We start from the raw sequence: 26213 nt of genomic DNA, 5'->3' as shown, positions 1-26213 counted from the left end.
CTTAGTATTCTGCTGTGGGCACCATCTGGGTCTGGGCTTCAGAGTGGGCTGCTTCTGTTGAACAAGGAGAGAGCCCTCTCGGTGCCAGGTGCTGGTGACGCCTGCAGGGACTGTGAGATGCCCCAGCTGACAGTTTCCTTTTCAGCCTCCTAACCCACTCAGAAGCATAAAGGTCCAACTTCACTTCCTCTTTTCTCTCCTGGGGCAGGCCTGGCCTCCCTTCCTAGCATACAGACCAAAACCCCGAACCGAAATTAAGCCAAGTCCGGGCCCCCTGGTGAAACCTGTTTCCATTCCTGAGAACTAAGGGTGACTTCCCGTGCACATACAATTAGAGAAGTGGGGAGACTCCAAGTCGCCATTGCTGGCCTGACTAGTTTGCTGAGACTGAGTTCAGGTGGCGGGTATGGTGGGGTCCTGCCCTGCACACATGCCACTTGCATAGAGTCACTGGCCCTGAGCAAAACAAAGAGAAGTCACATTTAAAAGCATGGTGCAATTTCCCTGTCACCCAAACCAGGCAAGTGCCTTTGAGTGGGAGCAGTGTGCCAGGAGACGGGCCCTGAAGCCGTCCTCCCTCAAGTCTCAAAGTGTGACCCGTCACCCCCACTTGCCAGTTTCAGGGAGCCCCACAGGTACCCTTGGCTCCAGGTGCTATTCATTTCTTTTTTTTTGAGATGGAGTTTGACTCTTGTCACCCAGGCTGGAGTACAGTGGTGCGATCTTGTCTCACTGCAACCTTCGCCTCCCGGGTTCAAGCGATTCTCCTGCCTCAGCCTCCCTACAAGCTGGGATTACAGGCATGCGCCACCACGCCTGACTAATTGTGTATTTTTAGTAGAGATGGGGTTTCTCCATGTTGGTCAGGCTGGTCTCGAACTCCCAACCTCAGGTGATCCACCTGCCTTGTACTCTGAAAGTGCTAGGATTACAGGCGTGAGCTACTACACCCAGCCCTACTGTTTACCTCTTAATCTGACTTTGGCAGTCTGGGGTAGGTTTAACGCACAGTCCATCCTACAGACTTTGGTAGTAAGTTAAGCTCTGGCTGCCTTGTAAGTTCCAAGCCTTGGACGTTTCTCCACTTCCAGCACATTGGTGCCACGTCACCCTTTGTTCCCAAGTCCAAAGTGACACTGCACTGGCAAGCAGAAGTTTCACTTTCCTCCTGCCTTCCTGCTTCTGCTCTTAGCAATCGTGGTGAGGTTAGTGACTCAAAACTCTTCTAAGGACTGTGGTTGAGAAAAAAATGACTGGTCCTGTAATCCCAGCTACTTGGGATTGAGATGGAGTTTTGCTCTTGTTGCCCAGGCTGGAGTGCAGTGGCCCGATTTCAGTTCACTGCAACCTCTGCCTCCTGGGTTCAAGCAATTCTTCTGCCTCAGCTTCCCAAGTAGCTGGGATTACAGGCGCCTGCCACCACACCTGGCTAATTTTGTATTTTTAGTAGAGACGGGGTTTCACCATGTTGGCCAGGTTGACTTCGAACCCCTGACCTCAGGTGATCCACCCGCCTCAGCCTCCCAAAGTGCTGGGATTATAGGCGTGAGCCACCACACCCGGCAAAAATGACTGTTGTTAACTACTCATGTCTCCTGCGGCTGGTGTCAGAAAGTCAGCTTAGCTCCAAGCAAGGTGTTTCTGCACAATCCAGACATACTGAGCCCTCCGGGTCCCTGCAGGGTTGTGGGAGGAACCCTGGGCTTGGAGACAAAAGACCTGAGTCTTGCTCTGGCTCTGCCGCCAATCAGTTAGGTCACCTTTAATTTTTTTTTTTTTTTTTGCATGGTGACAGGTGCCAAAGTCTCCCTCTGTCACCCAGGCTGGAGTGCAGTGGCGTGATCTCAGCTCACTGCAACCTCCACTTGCTTGGTTCAAGCAATTCTTGTGCCTCAGCCTCCCGAGTAGCTGGGATTACAGGCACCTGTCACCATGCCCAGCTAATTTTTGTATTTTTAGTAGACAGGGTTTCACCGTGTTGGTCAGACAGGGTTTCACTGTGTTGGTCAGACTGATCTCAAACTCCTGACCTCAGGTGATCCGCTGGTCTCAGCCTCCCAAAGTACGGAGATTACAGGAGTGAGCCATAATGCCTGGCTTTTTTTTTTTTTCTTTCTCAATGGTGCAGAGTAAGACAGTCTTACTCTGTCACCCATGCTGGAGTGCAGTGGCACAATCTCAGGTCACTGCAACCTCCGCCTCCCAGGTTCAAGCAATTCTTGTGTCTTGGCTTCCTAAGTAGCTGGGACTACAGATCTGCACCATCATGACCGCCTAATTTTTGTATTTTTAGTAGAGATGAAGTTTGACTGTATTGATCAGGCTGGTCTCGAACTCCTGGCCTCAAGTGATCCACCCGCCTCGGCCACTTAAAGTGCTGGCATTACAGGTGTAAGCCACTGCACCAGGCCAGTTAGGTTACCTTTTTTTTTTTGAGACGGAGTCTTGCTCTGTCACCCGGGCTGGAGTGCAGTGGTGCAATCTCAGCTCACTGCAGCCTCCACCTCCCAGGTTCCAGTGATTCTCCTGCCTCAGCCTCCCAGGTAGCTGGGATTACAGGCATGCGCCACCACACCCAGCTAATTTTTGTATTTTTAGTAAGGACAGCGTTTTACCATGTTGGCCAGGCTAGTCTTGAACTCCTGACCTCAGGTGGTCCGCCTGCCTTGGCTTCCCAAAGTGCTAGGATTACAGATGCAAGCCACTGCGCCCGGCCAGTTAGGTTACCTTTGAACCAAACACTAAGTACCTTTCAAGCCAGGAGCTGGGCTGGGCATGGGTGCGTCTTACCCAGGTATCAGCTCCTGGGCAATAGGCCCTGTGTTCCTTGTCATACAGATGAGGAGGGACTTTCCTCTCCATCCAAACCAAGATGGCAGGCCTGAAAGCTTTTCCTGAGTCCCAGCCACCCCCAACAGCAAGAGCTATGTTCCTGAGCCACATGACTGGCTCTTCTGTGAACCAGAAACTCCAGGGAGAATTCCTTGGAAGCAAAGGTGCAGAAGAGAAGAAGATGCGTGGGTCAGGGATCCCATCATGGCTCTGCCACATCAAATGACCTTAACCCCTCCAGGCCACAGTGTCGTTCCCTGTAATAACAGGGAGATTAGAAGGTGTTGCCTCAGCAGAAGAAGGTATCACAGCGGATGACCCGTGAGAAAGCCAGGCATCCCAGGTAGATGTTCCTTGTCTCCTACTGGGGACAGTTATTTTCCTTTAATGTTGCTAATATCCCTTCTCTTCATGTTTAGGGACACGGCTGGTCAGGAACGGTTTCGCACGATCACAACGGCCTACTACAGGGGCGCAATGGTAGGAATTTTTTGTTTGTTTGTTTAAGTCAACATGGGAGCGTCACTGTGCATTGGTTACCGAAGCCTAGATGTTTCTGTGGAGCCTGTGCCCCAACTCCTCAGGGCTCCTTGGTCCCAAGTTAGTCTTAGGAAGAGGCTTGTGCCCCAGCCCACCCCCATGTACATACCTCGCCTTCTGGCTGCAGAGACAATGCAGGGTTTAAATAAAGTGGAAACATAATTCTTTGGGAATGAAGGAAGACACAGGAAGCCAGTTCTTCCAGGTGAGCTCAGTGCGGTCGGAGCCGGCATGCCCCAACTTTTAGGAGCGGTCACATGACCCGTATCTGTCTCTATGGAATTTGCTACCAAAAGCTCGAAGATCTTCTAGGAGCTGACCTGCCCTGGATTGTCGGCTGTTATATCCATCACCTAGGCCTGAGGCGGGATGACGTGATGGGAAGACTCACTCATCATCCCTCAAAACATTTCTCAAGCACTTTCTCTGGGCCAGGCCTTAACTAGATGCAGAAGGCGGCCAGGGATGGGAGGAGGTCCTTTCTCGGGGCCCTGTGTGTACACGGCACGGCATTCAGGGGTGGAGGGAGCAGGAGGTGGAGCCCCTGGACCTGGCCTAAGACCCTGGCTTGCCCACTGAGCTCCATCTCCTGACTTGGAAAATGGAACAGAGCATAGCACTGTGTCTCAGGCTGTGCTGAGGATAAATGGCCGTCTCTCCCCATTCCCAGGTCCCTCTGCTCCCCACTCTTCCCTTGGCACACCCCATCATTTAATTGCTCAGGAAACTGCCTGTTTCCTCGATGAGGGCAGCACCACATCACGGTCCCTGCCATCTGCCTGGCCCCGGGGAACCTGCTGGGTCTGCAGTAGTTGCTCAGGAAAGACTTGTGGAGGGTGGAGATGAATGGAGGCATTATGTATTTAGAGCATCCCATGCAGCATCTGAAACCTCGTGGAAACCCACTCGTGTGGGTTGCAGCCTTAGTATGCCTCAGTAAAATTAATGTATTTCTTTCCCCCCCACCTCACAGTGCTCTGGTGGAGGGTGGGCAAGGACCTGAGGGCACTGGGGTGTTGGGGAGCTTCAGCCTCTGGGGAAAGCTGTGTGACCTGGGGCCTGATCTTCTCTGAGCCAAAATAGCCACCTTCCACCCTGCCCTGATGACCAAGCCCTCCCCTGCACCAGACAGTGGGTCCGGGTCTTAGCTCAGATTATGTCATTGCATTTTGGCTGTGAACCCCTTTTCGCAGGCGCCATTGTCATCCCTGTTTTTTAACAAAGAACCTGAGGTTTGGCCCGGTGGCCTTCCCTGCTGAAGTTCACTCAGCAGGTAAATGGCTAGGCTGGGCTGGGCTGTTTGTCTCCAGCACCCACGTCCTCAACCAGCACCAAGATGATTATGGCTTTCCGTCCTCCTAGACCCAGGCTAACCTGAACAGATGCCACCACTGGCTGCATGTGGCTATTTGTTTTTTTTTTGTTTGTTTGTTTTTTTGAGACGGAGTCTTGCTCTGTCACCCAGGCTGGAGTGCAGTGGCCGGATCTCAGCTCACTGCAAGCTCCGCCTCCCGGGTTTATGCCATTCTCCTGCCTCAGCCTCCCGAGTTGCTGGGACTACAGGCACCCGCCACCTCGCCTGGCTAGTTTTTTGTATTTTTAGTAGAGACGGGAAAAAAAAAATGGCCAGGCTGGTCTCCAACTCCTGGCCTCAAGAGATCTACCTGCCTCGGCCTCCCAAAGTGCTGGGATTACAGGCATCAGCCACCGTGCCTGGCTGGATTTTCAATGTTAATTGGGTAAATTCAAATAGCCACATGCGGCCGGGCGCGGTGGCTCAAGCCTGTAATCCCAGCACTTTGGGAGGCCGAGGCAGGTAGATCTCTTGAGGCCAGGAGTTGGAGACCAGCCTGGCCACATGGTGTAATTCCATCTCTATTAAAAATACAAAAATTAGCCAGGCGTGGTGGCAGGTACCTGTAATCGCCACTACTCAGGAGGGTGAGACAGGAGAATCGCTTAAACCCGGGAACCGGAGGTTGTGGTGAGCCAAGGTTGCACCACTGCACTCTGGTCTGGGCAACAGAGCAAGAATCCGTCGCTTAACTACTTAATTAATTAATTAATTTTTTAAAAACGTTGAAAATCCAGCTCCTCGGGTCAAAACAGCTATGTTTCTGGTGCCTTAGAGCCTTGTGTAGCCAGTAGCAGTCATATGGGACAGCGCCACCATTGCAGCTGTGCCCTCATCTCTGTGAGCATGCTTCTAGACCCTTGGGCCTCAAAATCCCAAGTCTGGGAAGCATTGGATGCCTAGAGACCCATTGTGAGGTTTGCCCAGACGAAGGCTTGGAAAATAGTCACTTGGAGCTCTGAGGGGTGTTTCCAGGAAAACCTGGAATAGGATGGCTGGCTCGGTGTTTTCCAGGTGCTTCTGCTTGATTCTAAGAGAGACCTCTACCCACTGCCCCACTAACGTCCAGGTTTTCTCCCCTCAGCTCCCTGAAATAGGTACAAATCCAGGAATTTGAGTCTTGGGCACATGTCACAACTTAGTGGTGAAGGCAGGAATCCTGGGCCTTCAGAGGGTCCGGTCCCTGGATAAAAGGCCCCATGCCCCCTGTCCCTGACCATGTCACAGTCACAGGGTGTGCCCACCGTGGCTGGGACATGGCAGACATCATGGGCCACTGCAGCCTTGAGGTTCTTCGCCATGGTTGCGGCTGACTGTGAGGCCATCATTCATGTCCCCAAATTCCCGGAGGGATTTGAGGTTGCAGTGACTTTCTTGCCCCATCTGTGTGGTTTTGTCCCACACTCTCGCACCCACACCTGTCTCACCATTACCACATGGCCTGTGTCCTTATTCTGCAAACTTGGATGGCCTCAGACAACTTGGCCAACAGCGGAAGTCATCAGTGTCCTCTGAGTTGCCACAGATGCAGAGCTGGGCCTGGGGAGCAGGTACGAGGAGGAAGGAAGAAAGCCAGGCCTGGACATGAGCAGGCCACATGCCTTGGAGCCCAGGATGCCCGGCAACAAAGGGGAACTTGTGATGGCGTTGCAGGCTGGCCCACTGTGGGCGCTTCACAAGGACATCGAGAACCACACACAGACCGTCAGAGGGTGGCCCCCGCATGTGGGTTCTGGGGCTGAAAAAGGCCCAGGGACATTGCTGAGAGGATAGGTGTCATCAGTGCTTTCGGAGTTAGCCCCCCCAGGCTTGAATCTTAAAGGTCACTTCTCTGTGCCTCAGTTTCCCCTTGCATTGCATGGGCATGTTTGCGCTTGTCCACAGCAGTGGTGAGGCTGTGGACCCAGGCTGAGGCGGGGCTGCCCCGAAGCTCTTTCAGGACCCACGGGCCGTCTCCCAGTTGCTCACATCTAGGTTAGGGAACTGAAAGGGCCTCAGTGCTCCCGGCTCCATCTTCACACAGCTGGTTACCTCTGTGGTGGGGTCACTGGAAGTTGCGTGGATGTCGGGTCAGGACTCCCTGGGCTCAGTTGTGCCTGAGAGGTGGCTCAGATAGAGCGTGGGGCGAGCAAGGGGTGAAGAGGTGGCCGATTGCAGGGGAGGGTCAGCGTGAGGGGAGCATTGCTGGCAGTGGGCCTGCGGAGCAGCTCCCAGCATCAGGCTGCACCGCTCCGTGGGCCATGAGGGGAGCCAGCCGGGCTTATGAGCGAGGGCGTGGCAGGGGCTGGCCTGTGAGGCAGAAGGGTCACTTCAGTGGCCCAGGGGGTGGGACAAGGCTGGTGCCAGAACCCAGCAGAAGGAAGGGCCACAGGGATGGAGAGGAGGGGGCTGGCTGCCGGGGCTCCACAGAGGTGGGGAGGGTGGCAGCTGACGGGCCTGGCTGTGTAGTGGGTGCTGGGCTCCCCACCACTGTTCTCCGGTGCCGCTGCGGCCTCCCTTCCAGAGCCTGCAGCCGATCAGACACCTGTGTCTTCTCTCCCCGCTCAGGGCATCATGCTGGTGTATGACATCACCAACGAGAAGTCCTTCGACAACATCCGGAACTGGATTCGCAACATTGAGGAGGTGAGGCCCGCGGGCTCCTCCCACTGTCCCTGCTTCAGCCCTTGTCCCAGAGTCCTCTGGTTTACCTATGAGAAGGCCAAGGTGCAGAGACACATACAAGCCACTTGCCAACAGCCTCCTGGTCAGGGACATGGTGGGCGCAGGGACTGAGATGCAGGCAGCTGACCCCAGGGACCACACACTGGCCTGGCCCCATCCCAGAGCCCCTTGGATCCCATCCCTCCAGCTGGGCTGTTGGATCTGGCCAGTGTCATGGTCATAAGAGAAAGGATATCCAAGCTTGTCACCATGAGTGTTGGGTGCTTTCTAGAGAAGGAAGGGTCTAGCACAGGTGTGACCCTTGTAGTTGGAGGGTGTGGTGAGCAGGCGTCAGTTGTACTTTGAGCTATATCGGAGCAGGGTGTGACCTGGTGCTAACGACCTGTGTTCAGACCTTGAACCATAGAGGGGTGAGAAGGAGGCCAACCCTTCCTCCCCTCCCAAAGCCAGCATCTTCATCTTCCTGCTCCCCAAAAAGCTGACCTCACCCCCAAAGCCTTCCTGGCTGCCGGCACCTGCAGCTTTCGATAACTAACCAGGTGGGGCTTCAGGTCTGAGGCACAGCCAGAGAACTTTTCCCATCTATAAAGCCACAGCAAAAGGGCGTATCACTGTCCACCCAGGACTCACGGACCTCCCAGGCCAGGCCGAGAGGCCATCCCATCATTTATGAGTCATTGCATTGGGCTCACCTCCCCAGTGAGCCTGAGAGGTCTGCGCCCCAGCTGGGGAAGCTGTCTTCATCTGTGGAGAGAGGAGCCTGTTTTGTGACAGGTCTCTGTTTCTGGCCAGCGGACAGGAGCCACCTTCTGGTTCATGGGAAGTAAGGCAGGGAGTGGCGCAGTAGGTTCCAGAGACCAAGTCTGAGCTGGTGGAAGAAGACAGCAATTTCCGGTGTCCCTGTCCTCCAGGAAGTGTGGTCTGCTCCATGGGGACCCAGGGAGGCTTGACGAAGGAGCCACCTTTGGGTATGAGGGCAGAGTTAGGGCAACACCACACAGTGTGGTGAAGTGCCTGCGGCCACCTCAGGCACGGCCTGTTTCTGGAGCCCAAAAAGAGAGAGTTGAAATGTCAGGACCAGGAGCGGTGGCTCACGCCTGTAATCCCAGCACTTTGGAAGGCCAAGGCGGGCGGATCACCTGAGGTCAGAAGTTTGAGACCAGCCTGGCTAACATGGTAAAACTCTGTCTCTACTAAAAATAGAAAAAATTAGCCTGGAATGGTGGCAGATGCCTATAAGCTCAGCTATTCGGGAGGTTAAGGATCGCTTGAACCCGGAGGCAGAGGTTGCAGTGAGCCAAGATCATGCCACTATACTCCAGCCTGGGAGACAGAACGAGACTCCATCTCAAAACAACAACAACAACAAAATGTCAGAGCAGAAGGTCCCAGGACAACAGCTGGGGCCTCTTGCAGAGGAGCCAGGGAGGGAGGGAGGGAGGAAAGCAAAGGTGGGGGGTAAATATCTCAGCCTCACTCACCTCCCATAGGCTAGACCCGTCCAGCAGCCCAGGTGTGGGGGCCTGATTGATATAGCCATAGAAGCTGCCAGAAAGCATTTCAGAAAATGTGCATTTGCTCAGAGTAGCAGCTAGAACTCTGGCCCCGGCCCTGGCATTGACTGTGTGACATGGGGCCGGCTGCTCCGCCTCTCTGAGCTTCAGCTTGTCCCTTAGGCCAGGCTGTACCTAGCAGTCCTGACCCCACTGCTCTGATTTCTGGGGACAGGCTGTGTGTTGGCAAAGGCACCTGGCCTGTGTCATCCAGTCTGATCCCCCATCTGCCCCTCCCTCAGCACGCCTCTGCAGACGTCGAAAAGATGATACTCGGGAACAAGTGTGATGTGAATGACAAGAGACAAGTTTCCAAGGAACGGGGAGAAAAGGTGGGCATGGTGGCACAAGGGGCAGAGGGCCTCGGGGTCTTGGGGTTCTTGTGCGGAGGCCTTCCCCTGTGCCTTCCCCTGTCGCTCTCTGCCCCAGGGGCTTGGGACAAGTTGGTCACCCCAGTGGGGCACGTGCCGTGGGCTGGCAGAAGCACACACCCAGCCGGGGCTTCTTGGGTGCGCTCTGCGGGCATCTCATCAAAGCCTACCGTGGTCCCACTCCAGGCTTTTAAGACCACAGGAGTGGGGAATGGAGCCATGGTTTGATCCCAGCAGGCCCCTGCCCCCTCCCGTCTCAGCTGCCATCCCCAGCGCTCCATGCCCTGCACAGCACCGTGGAGGGGCGTTCACAATGGGCTCCCCACTATGGAATCGAGGGAGCGACCCAGGAAGTCACTGCCACAGCCCCAGCCCCGTTGCTGCTCCCTCTTGGCGCCAGCCCCGCCTTCAGCTCCTGTTTTGCGCAAGCTCAGATGCGCCCGGCAGCTGGAGTGCTCACGCGCGTGCCTCCCTCTCTCACAGCTGGCCCTCGACTATGGAATCAAGTTCATGGAGACCAGCGCAAAGGCCAACATCAACGTGGAAAATGTGAGTCCTGGGCCCTGCTGGGAGACATGGGGCCTGCAGGAGCAGCCCCTTCAGGCTGAAGGGGGAGCTGATGTCCTCCGAGGAGGTCCTGCCAGAGGGACCAGCCTCGGGCTCAGGGCTGCCAGTCAGTCCTCTGAGGGACATTTCCTGGGCAATGCCACGTGCCAGGCACAGGCAGCCCGTGGGAATGTGATGCCATCAGCACGGGCAAGCCCCACACAGGGCACCTAGGATGCATCTCACAGGCTTCTGGGCAGCCCTGGGGAACAGGCACGGTTTTACAGGTGAGGACGCTGAGGCTCAGAGAGACCCAGCCCTGTGTTTACACTCTCAGCCACACCACTTATTGTGGAGAGGTCCCGGTCAAAAGCCCAGATGCAGCAGGGAGCCCTGATGGGACCCGGGCCCATGCCGCCCTCCCCTCTCCACAGGGTGACCCCAGCCCTACAGCTGACCCTGTGATGTTTCCCCATCCTAGTCACGTTTCCAAAGCAGATCTTCCATGTCACTCCTGACCTAAAGTCTCTGTGCTGACATGAAGACAAAGGCTAGACTCCTCGCCTGGCATGGAAGGCCCTCCCTCACCAGCTACAGCTGGTGTTTGCCACCCAGGACTCAGGCCTTGCCCACCCCCTCCTCCCTCCCAGGGCCACCTGGGCTGCTCCCTTCTCCAATACTTCACTGCGTTCCCCTCCTGTGTGCCCCCTTTTCTGCCTGCCAGGTTCCCTTTTCTAGTCAGGGCCCGGCCCAGGGGGCCCCTCCCCAAGAACACCTTCAGCCTCCCCTGGGCCTTCCTCTGCACCCCAAGCCACTCTCCTCTCCAGAACCTCCCACATCATGGGGATGTGTGTTGGGATTAGCCTCCTGCTGTCTCTGTATGTCCCCTCCTCAAGACTGTGACAGCAGCTCAAGCCTTGGCTGTGCTGGGAGATGAACCTGCTCCCGCTCCCAGCCCTGCCAGGCAAGGACTCTGAAGCTTGTTTGGCCACAGAGCTGCTTGCCTTTTTCCCTGACCATCAAAAGGGAGGCCAGAGCTGACAGAACCCAGGAGTCAGAGATGAAGAACTGGGCACTCCTAGATTCTTCTGGATCGATCGGTTAACTGCTGGGTGCCTTTGGACAGGTCACTTGTCCTCTCTGAGCCTCAGTTTCCTCTCTGGCCAACTGAGTGTCACCCCATCTCACAGGGCTTAGGGGAGGTGGCACATGGGTAAGTCTCATCAATGCTAAGGTGCTCTGCAGAAGTGAGAGTTTGCATCGGAGAGTTGGCATCAGAGTAAGGGTGGTTGGGAGGCAGAAGGAGCCAGGGAAGGACAGGAGCTGGGGCCGGACAGGCCAGCTGAACCCACTGCCAGAGGCGGGCATCAAAGGGCCAAATGGGAGGCCCACGCCTGGGAAGCTGTCCTGCCACATCTGCTGTACACAGGCGGCTAAGGACTCGGGGTCCTGCCGTCCCGAGGACTCACAGTGTGCTTATTCCACAGGCGTTTTTCACTCTCGCCAGAGACATCAAAGCAAAAATGGACAAAAAATTGGTGAGTGTGTGTCCTTCCCATATCCCTGAGTGGATCTCTGGGATCCAGCCATCGTCGTTAGCAGCAGTGACATGACACGCCCTAGATCCTGCTTTTTAGGGCCCAGCCAGACCCCATGGGACGTTGCTGGGAAAGGGGGAAGAGTTTGCAGGTGTGGCTGGGACATCAGCACCAGGCAGTGCTGGCCTGGGGACACTACCCAAGCAGACAAGGCCATGCCTGGTGAGTCCCCAGGCTAGCAGGGAGCACACAGCCCTTTTGCGTTCCACTTAAGATGAGGGCCAGAAAGACAACACGGTGTGCAAGGACAGAGAGCCATGCCTCGGAGGAAAGCTTCCTAGGTTGCTTGGGCAGGGCCAGGGCTAGTGTCTGAAAACTGCTGGCTCACTGTCTTGATAAGCATGGCAGATCAAGAACCTGCCCCCGCCCCACCCCAGCCCCAGATGCTACAAGTTGTGACAGCTCTGTGACCTTCATTGTGTCCCAGGGTTCTCTGAGGCCTCCAGGGAAGTCTGCGTGAATCCCTCCCCATCCACGCTCTCATTCGTTTCTTGCTTGTTTATGATTACCATGCTAGCGATTTCCTAGTCCACTGCGCTCGGTATCAATGGTGCTTTCTTGACGGAATCAAAACACTTCCCGGTACTTTGGGGGCATTTAGTGCCTAAACACCGTCGCGACCCTTCTTCCCTCACCCTGATGCCAGCAACTGCCCTTTCTCAGCCATATTACATTGGTTGTCCAATCGAGGAGCACACAGCACTCTATTTGTGGGTTAAGTCTTGTCACTCGAGAATGCATATAAAATGCAAAATGCCATTCAAGTAGTTTACATCTGATGTAAGCAAATCTGTTTTATAATTCTAAGATGCGGTGAGTTGAACAATGAGGCACGTGATTGATTTAATAGCAGCTCTTTGGCCATTAAATCAAAATGGGAAACAGCTCATGGAAACCAATGCACTGACCAACAACAGTTTGGGATTTTCTTGTAATTTTTTTTCTTCAGTATAGCGGTCAAGGTTTGATTCTTTTTTCTTTCAATTTTTTATTAGTTAAAAAAGAGATTTTTTTTTTTTTTTTTTAAGAGTCTCACTCTGCCACCTAGGCTGGAGTGCAATGGTACCATTATAGCTCACCGCAGCCTTCAACTCCTGGGCTCAAAAAATCCTCCCACTTTGGTCTCCCAAGTAGCTGGGGCTATAAGCACGTGCCACCATGCCCAGCTAATTTTTTTTCTTTTTTTTTTTTTTGAGACGGAGTCTCGCTGTGTTGCCCAGGCTAGAGTGCAATGGTGCAATCCCTGCTCACTGCAACCTCTGCCTCCCAGGTTTAAGCAATTCTTCTGACTCAACCTCCCGAGTACTTGGGATTACAGGCACATGCCACCACGCCTGGCTAATTTTTGTATTTTTAGTAGAGACAAGGCTTCACCATGTTGATCAGGCTGGTCTTGAACTCCTGACCTCAGTGATCCGCCTGCCTTGGCCTCCCAGAGTGTTGGGATTACAGGCATGAGCCACCCCACCTGGCTATTTTTTTTCTTTTTTAAGAGGCAGGATCTCACTTGTTACCCAGGCTGGTCTCAAACTCCTGGGCTCAAGCAGTTCTTCTGCCTCAGCCTCCCAAAGTGCTGGGAAGGGTATGATGGGGTGGGTGGATAAGTGAGAGACTGATTGGAAGGGGTGGTAGATAGCAGATGGAAAATCTGTGTTTGAAAAACAAATACCAGTTGTAAGAGAATTGGATGGATGGGTAGAAGATAATGGATGGATGGTTGGTTGAAAGGGGATAAATCAGTGGTTGATTTGTTGGAAGGAGATGGTTGGATAGATAGATGATTGGTTTGTTGGTTAGTTGGAAGGGGATGGATGAATGGTTGGTTGGAAGGAGGTGGTTGCTTGGAAGGGGATGGATGGATGGTTGATTGGTTGGAAGGGGTGGTTAGAAGGAGATGGTTAGTTGGAAGAGGGTGGATGGGGGAAGGAGATGGATGGGTAGATGGATGGTTGGAAAGGGATGGATGGATGGATGGTTGGTTGGTTTGTTGGTTGGTTGGATGAGGTGGTTAGAAGGGGATGGATGGTTGGTTGGTTTGAAGGGGATGGATGGTTGGAAGGGGATGGATGGTTGGAAGGAGATGGATGGTTGGAAAGGGATGGATAAGTGGATGGTTCTTGGACGGGATGGATGGTGGGTGGATTGGTTTGTTGGTTGGAAGCAGGTGGATAGATGGAAGGGAATGGGTGAGTAGATGGATGGATGGTTGAAAGGATATAGATGGATGGTTGATTGGTTAGTTGGATGGTTGGAAGGGGACAGCTGAATGGACTGGCAGATGGTGGATGGATGGTTTGATGGCTGGTTGGTTGGTTGGATGGTTGGAATGGGAACGGATAGATGACCTGGCAGATGATGCATGGATGGTTGGATGGCGGGTTGGTTGGTTGGATGGTTAGAATGGGAATGGAATTGATGACCTGGCAGATGATGCATGGATGGTTGGATGGCTGGCTGGTTGGTTGGATGGTTGGAATGGGAACGGATGGATGACCTGGCAGATGATGCATGGATGGTTGGATGGCTGGTTGGTTGGTTGGTTGGCTGGTTTGGTTGGTTTGGTTGGTTTGGTTGGTTGGTTGGATGGATGGTTGGATGGATGGTTAGATGGATCGTTGCTTGATTGTGAGACATAGTGCTGCTCAGTGATAACCTCGGAAAACCTCTTGTGATTTCAGGAAGGCAACAGCCCCCAGGGGAGCAACCAGGGAGTCAAAATCACACCGGACCAGCAGAAGAGGAGCAGCTTTTTCCGATGTGTTCTTCTGTGAGGAACACCGCCTTACTCTGAGCCTCGCTCGGCCCAGTTGACTGTGCCTGTTCTGAGTGAGCCCCTCACTCAGCCGGGGCCTTCCCACCTCCAATGCCCCACCCACGCCGTGGCCACTGGGCCCACGGCCACCAAAATGCAATTGAGAAATCATTTATTTTAGTAACTGTCTGATCTTTTTCAACTTTGGAGATGGAATAAGTTAAAAATTTGCTATTTTTCCTGTAACGTCTGCTGAACGGGCCCATCCACACGTATATCCAGAGAGAGAGAGAGGGAGTCAAGGTGCGACTGTCGACCATAGCCAGTGTCAGGCCTCTGCCTCTGGGCCTTTGCTTTGTGGCCTCACTGCCACACAAGGCTCCACCAGGAGGCTCGTTCACATCCCCCACCACGGAAGCGAGGTCCCAGGAGGTCAGCGGTGGTTCCAGGAGCAACAGGTCCCAAACCCTGAGCAAGGCAACTGATCACCAGGCCCGGGAAGCATCACCCAGGATATCTGGCGCCCACTTCCACCTCTTCTCTCAGTTTTGGACAAGTGACAAACCATTTTGCCCCCTCACTCTTCTTTGTTAACTGTTAAACCAAAGGAAAGCACAAATGAAGGAAATCCTGTGTAAAGCGTTGAGAAGGAAAGAAGCCTGGAGCAGCCTCTCCTGTCCACATCCAGGGGTTAGGTCCGCAGGCCCATCTGCGGTCCCCATTGAGCATCAAAGGGACGCTGTGTGTGCTACAAGTGACCCCGAAAACACAACCACAGCCGTCACATGGTCCTCCTGAAGTCGGGGCACCCTCCTCTCAGCACCAAAATGGCCCCCCACTTCTTCGTGTCCTCCCACTGTCTCCAAATCGGACGTTCTTTCTAGCTGAGATTTTTATTTTTCCAGATCTGTAGTGCCATGAGGCGATTCAGTCTTTGACTTCCAATGGCAGACCTCGGTGATCGGGAACAAGCATGTCGTACCCCTGGCTGGACATGGCCAAGACACGAGGCATTCCACGGCGGCAGGCTGACCGCACAGCAGTCTGGATTGATTTTCAGCCGTCATCATTGGGTTCTGTTTTGACAGCTTTGCTGTCCAGTAGAGACTGCGATTGGGACCAGGTCAACCAAGCCAGAGGGGTGTCACCAGGGAGCCTTTTCTTTTTTCTTTCTTTTTTTTCCCCCCTCCCTAAGCTGCTGTCGATCCAAACCATTGGCATCATCGTTCCTTTTGAATTAAAACCAACATATCAGCAATAGTCTGCTCTCCCCAGGAATCTCTAACATGCTCTGTTTACATCGATAAATGCACTTAAGGAAAACAAACAAAGCTCATCTTAAAGTCCAAGGATTTTTATGTCCACATTTTCCCTGTAGGCCACACGGACATGACCAGGTGCTGGGGGTGGGTCTGGACAAGATGGTAGAGCCCACGGGTTACCCCATCGAGCGGCCACCTCAGAGGAGATGCCACCTGTCATCAAAAGACTAAATTGGGAAAAGAAGCCTCCTGGCTTGGTGCAGTGGCTCACACCTGGAATCCCAGCACTCTGGGAGGCCAAGGCGGGCAGATCACATGAGCTCAGGAGTTCGAGACCAGCCTGGCCAACATGGTGAAACCCCATCTCTACTAAAAATACAAAATAAAATAAATTAGCCAGGCATGGTGGCACGTATACCTGTAGTCCCAGCTACTCTGGAGGCTGAGGCAGGAGGATCACTTGAGCCAGGAGGTTGAGGCGGCAGTGAGCTGAGATCGCACCACTGCTCTCTAGCCTGAGTTACAGAGTAACAACCTGTCTCAAAAAAAAAAAAAACCAGCCCTTCCCACCTGCAGCCACAGGCCTACCTCCACCCCTCTGCAGGAAAATGGAAAGGTGTCTCTCCCTGCTGTTTTACTCCTCTGCTTGACCTGCTCGGCCAACATCAGCCCCACCATGCCATCAAGACTGTCTTGCCTTGGTCCCCAGTGGTACCCATCTGGCCAAGTTGAGTCCTTGCTTCTGCATCCCTCAGCTCTCATAAGCACCCCATCCTCCGCAAGAGCCTGTGTCACCTGGCTTCTGGCACATGGCTCGGCCACTGTGTCCCTCCTGCCTCCCTGGTAGGTCCTTCCAGGGGCTCTCTCCTGGCTGGCTTTCCAGGGCGTTCCTTCCATTCTATCCAGGGTCCTTCCCAAGACCACCTCCAGGTCCAGCCATTCCCTAGGACTTGGCAGAGAGCTGTACTCACAGCCAAGATCACAGCAAAATCAGCAAAGGGAAAAGGCAGGCAGAGTGAAGTCTAGAGGCAACCAGACAAGCTTCCAGAATCCTCTCACAGTGGGGTCACACACCCCATGCTTAACTGCCCCAACGAGTTGTAACAACACGTGTGTGATGTGTCTCTTGTGAAAGCTGGTTGGCAGTTCTGTGCCCATGTGTTTATGGGGCCAGTCACATAGGAGCCCTCTACCTGGCACTTACCAAGGTTCCAGACTCCTACAAAGAAAGCAGGGGTTTAGCATAAACCGCATCATTTGTACAGAAAGTGTAGGCACCTGTCATGAGCCACGCATGTAGGGAAGTTTTATATCTATAAGGAACTTTACCAGCTGCAGGCCCAACCAGCAGGCCTTTCTCAGGAAGCAGTCTCAGATCTGTTCATTCTTTTCTGCACACACTATGCCTTTAGGGAGGCCAGTGACTTCCAAGCTGCAAATCCAAGCCAGACCCAAGTCTGGGTTTCACCCGCCACTCTGTATTCCAATTTGCATGTCTCATCAGCACTGTAAGTGTAACAGCCCTGACCCTGGACTCCATCCCTGCCTTCCCCATCGTGCCCACAGCTCACCCCTCCTGAGTTGTAGCCACGACCACCTGGACCTCTGCGACCACTTCCTCATGGGTTTCCGGTCCCCCCCTCTGTCTTTCAAACTATTTTCAGAGTTTCCTTACGAAACTGAAATCAGTGTCACCTCCTTGTTTAAAGCTCACCCCAGGGATTGGGGTGTGTGGCTTATGCCTATAATCCCAGTGCCTTGAGAGGCCGAGACAGGGGAATAGCTTGAGGCCAGTTCAAGTTCAAGATCAGCCTGGGCAACACAGTGAGACCCCATCACTAAAAAAAAAAAAAAAAAAATTAAAAATTGGCCGGGTGCAGTGGCTCACATCTCATCCCAGCACTTTGGGAGACCGAGGCAGGTGGTTCACCTGAGGTCAGGAGTTCGAGACCAGCCTGGGCAATATGGCGAAACCCCATCTTTACTAAAAATACAAAAATTAGCCAGGCATAGTTGCACACGCCTGTAGTTCCAACTACTCAGGAGGCTGAGGCAAGAGAATCGCTTGAACCTGGGAGGCAGAGGTTGCAGTAAGCCAAGGTCGCACCACTGCACTCCAGCCTGGGAGACAGAGCAAGACATCATCTCAAAAAAAATAAATAAATAAACGGTAAGTATGGTGGCATGCTTCTGTAGTCCCAGCTACTCAAGAGGCTGAGGAGGGAGGATCACTTGAGCCCCGGAGTTGGAGGTTGCAGTGAGCTATGACCACACCACTACATTCCAGCCTGAGTGACAGAGCAAGACCCTTTCTCAAAAAAAAAACCCTCCCCAGGTCTTCCTTGGGCTTAGGGATACAACTTACGCCCCTCACCGTGGGGCACAAGCGTCTACACGCTGCAGCCACGGCCCCGCCCACCCCTTCCTCTTTCTCTGGCCGCCCTCCCTGACTCACTCCAATGCTCTCCTTCATTACTCCTTCACTCCACACTCATCACTGAGAAGGCCCCAGGGCCTTTGCACTTGTCACACCCTAGTCTTGCAGTCTCCTGAAATGTGCAAAGCCCACTCGTCCATCATGTCATGATTATCCAGGGCTATCTCTGCAGAGGCCTCTCCCAGTCATTCCCTTCTCTCTTCCTAGCTCATCTTCATTGCCAACCCTGTCCCCACTCAGCCCAGAAGCTCCATGAGGACAGGGACTTCTGTGGTGTGCTTGTGTGTGGCCTGAACCCATTGAATTAATAATGAAGGACGCCCACATGCCTCTGGGGTGAGCACAAGGGAGCTGACATCCTCTTCCCTTAAGAAACCAGCTTCCAGGGTTGATCCTGCAGCCTCTGCAGCCTAAGGGGCAGCTCCCCAGGCAACCCCCAAATCCCACTGAGGAGAAGGCAGGCATTGCAAACTCAATGGGTTTGGGAACCCCCGGCCACAAACTCCCTTCCCACCTGACCAGGCTAGAGGACTGCCCTGGTGGTCCCTGGCTTAGCTGCCATCAACATCTCTGTCGTCTCTATCCTTGAACTTCCGAGCATCCACTCAGGAGGACCCTGAATCCTGATAGTAAAACTCAAAGTCGCCCCCTGCCAGGGATGCTTGATAAACGGCCGCTTTGGGAAACTTGCATTCTTTCCACGAAACTTTGCAGTTTCTGCCCAAAACTGCAAAATTCGGAAACAGTGACAGTCAATGGCAATGAATAGCAGATCCTGCCTGGGAACCCATCCTGTGCCTGGCTTTCTTCTGAGCCCTTAATGGGTCACGGATAAGAGGGAGCTGCCTGGGCCCGAATCCCAGCACCACTCAAGGCCCACGGTGATACAGGAGCTAGAAAGAAATTATTTCGGCAGATAGTGAGGGCACCAGAGTCCCTGGCGGAATTTCTTTTCTAACAAAAAAGCAGCCCAAGAAACTATTTTTTCTAACAAAGAGCAGTCTGAGAAATCGAGCTGCAAACAGATAAGCGAACTGCAAGCTTGCACGGGGATGATGACAGCAGTTGTGTCAACAGGAAAGAGCTGCCTGGGAACCAGGCAAGTCTAACCTGGAGTCTCCATCTTCCCTTTATTTTCTGTATTACCATGCATACAGTAAAGGGATGGGCAACATGGCTACAGCTCAAGTTGAGGACCCGCTTGCATGATAAAAGATTAGGGTAGGGATGGCCAGAAATTCACACCGGATGTAAATGGCACACCTAGTCCTAACCAGGTTGTCGCACCCTATGCAAATGAAACACCTAGTTCAACCAATCTTTCACACCCTATGTAAATCAAACACCGCCTCCTCACCAGGCATCTGTAAAACCCCCTGCATTTCACTGTGCATCCATCAATGCATTTTTTCAGGACCTCTCTCTGCAGGAGGGAGCGTCTTCTCTTTCTTTCCGTCTGTTAAACTTCTGCTCTTAACCTCATTCTTGTGTGTCCACGTCCTTGTTCTCCGTGGCCATGAGATGACAAATCTTGGGTATCTACCCCAGATGAGGTCATTTCAATGGCACAACCTTGGGCACATACCCTCACCAACTGAACCTCAGTTTCCTCTCTTGCAAAATAGGGGTGATCATAGTTTCTACCTCATAGGATGGCTATGAAGAGCCAGGGAGATGGTGGATCCCAGAGGAGGCATCATAGGTACATAATGAGTATAGAGACAGAATAGGCTGTATCGGCATCATCCCTATCCTCATCACTGTCATCATCATCATTATTATTATTTTCAAGTTTTTATTATCAAAATTATTATCATTATTATTTTGAAACAGGGTCTTCCGGCTGGGCATGGTGGCTCATGCCTGTAATCCCAGCCCTTTGGGAGGCTGATGTGGGCGGATCACTTGAGGTCAGGAGTTCAAGACCAGCCTGGACAACATGGTGAAACCCCGTCTCTACTAAAAATACAAAAATTAGCCAGAAATCACTTGAACTGGGGAGGTGGAGGTTGCAGTGAGCCTAGATTGTACCACTGCATTCCAGCCCGGGCAACAGAGTGAGACTCCATCTCAAAAAAAAAAAAAAAGAAAGAAAGAAAAAAGGGTCTTGCTCTGTTGCCCAGGCTGGAGTGCAGTGGTGGTATCATGGCTCACTGCAGCCTCAACCTCCCAGGCTCAAGCGATCCTCCTGCCTTAGCCTCCTAAGTAGCTGGTACTATAGGTGCATACCACCACACCCAACTAATTGTTTTACTTTTTTGTAGAGATGGTGTCTCACTGCCCAGGCTGGTCTTGAACTGGCCTCAAGTGATCCTCCCACCTCAGCCTCCCAAAGTGTTGGGATTGCAGGTGTGAGCCACCACACCCACTGTTATTACTATGACCAATGACCACCATTGTTCACCTTGTTCCCCAAGAAAAGTGCAGTGGTGCAATCTTGACTCACTGCAACTTCTGCCTCCTGAGTTCAAGCAATTCTCATGCCTCAGTCTCCCGAGTAGCTGGGATTACAGGTCCTGCCACCATGCCTGGCTAATTTTTGTACTTTTAGTAGAGACGGAGTTTCACCATGTTGGCCAGGCTAGTCTCAAACTCCTGACTTAAGGTGATCTCCCACCTCGGCCTCCCAAAGTGCTAGAATTACAGGTGTGAGCCACCATGTCCAGCCAGTTCTGGACATTTCATATCAATGGAATCATGCACTAGGTGGCCTTTGTGTCTGGCTTCTCTCACTCAGCATCATGTTTTTGGGGCTCATCCACCTTGTAGCATGGAGCAGTGCTTCCTTTTTGTGACTGAATCATATTTCATGGTGTGGATGATGAACCATGTTTTGTTTATCCGTTCATTCACTGATGGACATTTGGGCTGTTTCCACCATTTGGACACCATAGGTGTCACCCCTGTGCCTCAGACGTGCCAAGTTCATTCCTACCACAGGGCCTTTGCCCTTGCTGTTTTTTGTTTGTTCGTTTGTTTGAGATGGAGTCTTGCTCTGTCGCCCAGGCTGGACTGCAGTGGCAAAGTCTCAGCTCACTGCAACCTCCACCTCCTGGGGTCACGCCATTCTCCTGCCTCAGCCTCCCGAGTAGCTGGGACTACAGGCGCCCACCACCACGCCCAGTTAATTTTTGTATTTTAGTAGAGACAGGGTTTCACCATGTTGGCCAGGCTGGTCTCGATCCCTTGACCTCATGATCCGCCAGCCTCGGCCTCGCAAAGTGCTGGGATTACAGGTTTGAGCCACTGAACCCAGCCTAGCCTTGCTGTTTTCTTTTCTGCCTGTCTGTCCTGCATGTGAACTTGTTCAACATCTGTCTCCACAGGGACTGTGAGCCCTAGAAGGGTGGGAACCGTGCCGATCTTGCCTTTTTTTAGTGGGGGTGAGGACACAGTCTCACTCTGTGGCCCAGGCTGCAGTGCAGTGGCATGATCTCAGCTCACTGCAACCTCCACCTCCCGGTTCAAGCAATTCTCCTGCCTCAGCCTCCCAAGTATCTAGGATTATAGGCATGAGTCACCACGCCCGGCTAATTTTTGTATTTTTAGTATAAACGGGGTTTCCCCACGTTGGCCAGGCTCCTCTTGAACTCCTGACCTCAGGTGATTTGCCCACCTCGGCCCCCCGGAGAACTGGGATTACAGGCATGAGCCACTGCACCCGGCCCGATCTTGCCTTCTGCTTCATCCTCAGCATCTAGCATGGTGCCCATCCAGAGCTGGGGCTCAGTCAGTGTTTGTGAGATCAATGAATGAATAGAATGAAGGCATTGTAGGAAGCTAAAACCATAAAATTACATCAAGCCCAGGGCTGGGCACAGTGGCTCATGCCTGTAATCCCAACACTGGGAGGCCGGGGTGTGAGGATTGCTTGAGGCCAGGTGTTCTAGACCATCCTGGGCAACACAGCAAGACCGTGTCTCTACAAAATAAAAATTGAAAAATTAGCTGGGCATGGTGGTGTGAGCCTGTGATTGCAGCTACTTGGGAGGCTGAGGCGGGAGGATCGCTTGAGCCCAGGAGTTTGAGGTTGTAGTGAGCTATGACGGCACAGTGCACTTCAGCCTGGGCGACAGAGTGAGACCCTGTCTCTAAAAAGAATTGCATCAAGCCCAGTGTTGGCAGAGCCTAAGGGCTTCCCACTCCCTGACATGTATGGGCCCAGCATTTTCCCAGCACTGAGATGGCATTGCGGCCACCTTCCTCAAGAGCCACCCCACGTGAGTCCGTGAATGGCCCACTTACCAGCTGCGGCCTCTGCTGAGAAGCCCAGATCTGTCTCCCTGGAGAACCTGATTATCAGAGAGAGGCTGCCTTGGCATTCTAGCCCCGTTATCTCCCCACCAGAGCACCTCCGTTTTCCCCTCCACACCCTTCCTTCCTCTGGGGGCTGCGTGTCCGTTTGCTGGCCGAGGCCTGCGGACACTGAGGGGTGTGGGGGTGATTCTGTTGCGACATCTGAAAGGAAAACGTTAGTTTGTGGGAGACCACATCACCCAAGCAGGTCAGGGGAAGCGAGGTTGGGCCGTTTGTGGTAAGGTCTTAGGGGGCTGTGCTGGAGCTAGGCCAACATACCCCCATGTTCCTGGAAACTAAATCCCGATGGTCAGACTTTCCCGGGAGGATCAGAGAAGTGAAGCGAAGTGAAGTGAAGGCCAGGCCCGGTGGCTCATGTCTGTAATGCCAGCACTTTGGGAAGTCCAGGCAGGTGGATCGCTTGAGGCCAGGAGTTTGAGGCTGCAGTGAGCTGTAATTGCACCACTGCACTCCACCCTGGGCAACAGAGCAAGATCCTGTCTCAAAAAAAATAAAAAATGGCCAGGCGCAGTGGCTCAAGCCTGTAATCCCAGCACTTTGGGAGGCCAAGACGGGCGGATCACGAGGTCAGGAGATCGAGACCATCCTGGCTAACACGGTGAAACCCCGTCTCTACTAAAAACTACAAAAAACTAGCTGGGCGATGTGGCGGCGCCTGTAGTCCCAGCTACCCGGGAGGCTGAGGCAGGAGAATGGCGTGAACCTGGGAGGCGGAGCTTGCAGTGAGCTGAGATTCGGCCACAGCACTCCAGCCTGGGTGACAGAGTGAGACTCTGTCTCAAAAAAATAAAAATAAAAAATAAAAATAAAAATAAAAATAAAAAATAAAAATAAAAATAAATAAATAAATAAATATTTCAGGCCTATAATCCCGGCACTTTGGGAGGCCAAGGTGGGCAGACCACTTGAGGTCAGGGATTCAAGACCAACCTGGCCAACCTGGCGAACCCTGTCTCTACTAAAAATATAAAAATTAGCCAGGAGTGCTGGTGCACGCTTATAATCTCAGCTACTCAGGAGACTGAAGCAGGAGAATCGCTTGAACCCGGGAGGTGGAGGTTGCAGTGAGCTGAGATTGTACCACTGCACTCCAGCTGGGGCGATAGAACAAGACATCATCTCAAAAATAAAAAGGCCAGACGCAGTGGCTGACGCCTGTAATCCCAACACTTTGGGAGGCTGAGGCGGGAGAATCACATGAACGAGACCAACCTGGCAACATGACAAAATCCCATCTCTTCAAAAATCCAAATTTAGCCAGGTAGTGGTGCACCTGTAGTCCCAGCTACTCAGGAGGCTGAGATGGGAGGATCGCTTGAACCCAGGAAGCAGAGGCTGTGGTGAACTGAGATTGCACCACTGCACTCCAGCCTGGGCAACAGAGTGAGGGGACCCTATTTCAAAAAAAAAAAAAAAAAAGAAGAAGAAGAAGAAGAAGAGGAAAAAGAGATTAACCACAGAGAGGTGAAGTGAGTTGCCCAACACAGCTCAGCCTATGAGGTCTGAGGCCCAAGCCAGAGTCTCGCCTAGCCAAACACAAAGGCCTTGCTTGAATTAAGTCACAACAGAGAGTCCTGATTCTCTCACTCCCAACTCATCTCCATGCGCTGTGCTGGAGGGTTGCCTCTCCTATCATCTTCACATGATTAAGGAGGGCTATTATGCCCATTGCACACATGTAGAACTGAGGCTCAGAGAGGCTGAGCAACTCACCTGAGGATACACAGCAGGTGAGTGAGAAGCAGGGCTCCATGTGTCTCCTGCTTAGACCTTGTTGACCACAGAGGGCAGACAAGGTGCTGCTGCTGCCCAGGAAGAGCAGGGGGGTGAGAGAGGCACCCAGGGTAAGCCTGGGGTTATCTAGCCCCAGCTGGGCCAGGGCAATAGGACCCTGGGGAGGCCCCAGCAGGATCTGGGCCCTTTCTGCCTGAAAGGAGAAGAGGAAGTAGTTTTGCTTGTCTGCCTGGTGTACGAGCACACGGCCAGGGCTGGCCAATCTGTTAGGCACACAGGGCCTGCACCCAGCACCCAAGTGCTGTGTAGGACTTCCCAAAGGGCTTCAGCTTATTTAAAATCAGAAGAAAGAAAATTGAACATCCTAGTGATAAATATACAATAAGGAATCCTGCGTGGACCACATCAGTCTTAATGCCCATGCAATTGTAAAATAGAATTTTAAGCTGGCACGGCAGCCCACACCTGTAATCCCAGCACTTAGGTAGGCTGAGGCGGGTGGATCACCTGAGGTCAGGAGTTTGAGAACAGCCTGGCCAACATAGTGAAATCTTGTCTCTACTAAAAATACAAAAATTAGCCAGGCGTGTCTGTGGGCACCTGTAATCCCAGCTACTCAGGAGGCTGAGGCAGGAGAATCGCTTGAACCAAGCTGGGCGGATTGCTTGAGCCCCAGGAGTTTGAGCAACCTGGGCAACACAGCAAGACCCCATCTCTAAAAAAATATTTTTTTAATTAGCCAGGTGTGGTGGTGCGTGCCTGTAGTCCCAGCTGCTTGGGAGGCTGAGGCAGGAGGATCACTTGAGTCCAGGAGTTCAAGGCTGCAGTGAGCTATGACCACAGCACTGCACTCCAGCCTGGGTGACAGAGTGAAATCCTGTCTCTAAAATAAGTTAGTCAATTAATAAAAATATTTTAAATATTTTGTAATGGAGGAAGTCCTGGTGTGAACCTAAGCGTGCCATGAGACCCCAGCCTGTCCAGGGTTAGTTCAGTTTCTAGGCCTTTGTGCCTGCTCTTCCCTCCCCTAGCCTGGGCAACATAGCAAGACCCCATCTCTACAAAAAATACACTCTTTTTGCACCACACACTCCCCAGATCAAGGTGATTCCTACTTACCCTCAAATTCCCCTTCCTCCAGGTCAGTTAGGCCACTTCTGGGGCTTTGTGCAACTGCTGTTCCTGCTTCCTGTTTCCCCTTTGGGTTTTTTTTGTTTGTTTGGGGATTTTTGTTCTTTGTTTTTGTTACTGTTTTTTTCATTTGGTTTGGTTTGGTTTGGTTTGGTTTGGTTTGAGACGGAGCTTCACTCTTGTTGCCCAGGCTGGAGTGCAGTGGCGTGATCTCGGCTTACTGCAACCTTGCCTCCCAGGTTTAAGTGATTCTCCTGCCTCAGCCTCCCGAGTAGCTGGGATTACAGGCATGTGCCACCATGCCAGCTAATTTTGTAGTTTTAGTAGAGACGGGATTTCTCCATGTTGGTCAGGCTGGTAGTGAACTCCTGACCTCAGGTGATCCACCCGCCTTGGCCTTCCTAAGTGCTGGGATTACGGGCATGAGCCACCGCGCCTGGCTGTTTTTTGTTTGTTTGTTTGTTTGTCTGTTTGTTTGTTTGTTTGGGACAGAGTTTCCCTTTGTCACCCAGGCTAAAGTGCAGTGGCATGATCTCGGCACACTGCAGCCTCTGCCTCCCTGGTCCAAGCGATTCTCTTGCGTCAGCCTCCTGAGTAGCTGGGATTACAGGCACCCGCCACCATGCCTAATTTTTGTGTTTTTAGTAGAGACCGGGTTTCACCATGTTGGCCAGGCTGTTCTCAAACTCCTGGCCTCAAATGATTCACCTGCCTCGGTCTCCCAAAGTGCTGGGATTATAGGCATGAGCCATCACCCCTGGCCTCTGTTCCCCATTTGTTGCTTTTGTTTTTGTTTTGAGAAGGAGTCTCACTCTGTTGCCCAGGCTGGAGTGCAATGGCACCATCTCAGCTCACTGCAACCTCTGCCTCCCGGGTTCAAGTGATTCTTTTGCCTCAGCCTCCTGAGTAGCTGGGATTACAGTCATGCGCCACCACACCTGGCTGATTTTTGTATTTTAATAGAGACGGGGTTTTGCCATGTTGGCCAGGCTGGTCTCAAACTCCTGACCTCAAGTGATCCGCCTACCTCAGCCTGTCAAAGTGCTGGGATTGCAGGCGTGAGCCACTGCATCCGTCCTCTGTTCCCCCTTTGTAATGATGTCTCACTCCTCTTCACTGCTT

General features: G+C 52.8%; 1 protein-coding gene across 1 annotated transcript in view; it reads left to right on the top strand.

Annotated features, from left to right (window-relative positions):
* The window catches only part of RAB8A (RAB8A, member RAS oncogene family), a 29459-nt gene extending 13900 nt beyond the window's left edge, over window positions 1-15559 (top strand). Inside the window, exons 3-8 of the mRNA XM_023229676.2 lie at window positions 3252-3312; window positions 7274-7351; window positions 9186-9275; window positions 9798-9863; window positions 11348-11398; window positions 14137-15559. Coding sequence (XP_023085444.1) covers window positions 3252-3312; window positions 7274-7351; window positions 9186-9275; window positions 9798-9863; window positions 11348-11398; window positions 14137-14229 — 439 coding nt within the window. The 3' untranslated portion in view covers window positions 14230-15559. The remainder of the gene's footprint in view (window positions 1-3251; window positions 3313-7273; window positions 7352-9185; window positions 9276-9797; window positions 9864-11347; window positions 11399-14136) is intronic.
* The last annotated feature ends 10654 nt before the right edge of the window (window positions 15560-26213 follow it).

Source organism: Piliocolobus tephrosceles, chromosome 21, assembly GCF_002776525.5.
Source record: "Piliocolobus tephrosceles isolate RC106 chromosome 21, ASM277652v3, whole genome shotgun sequence".
NCBI classification, from domain to species: domain Eukaryota; kingdom Metazoa; phylum Chordata; class Mammalia; order Primates; family Cercopithecidae; genus Piliocolobus; species Piliocolobus tephrosceles.
This window is presented reverse-complemented; position numbering and strand designations above follow the sequence as displayed.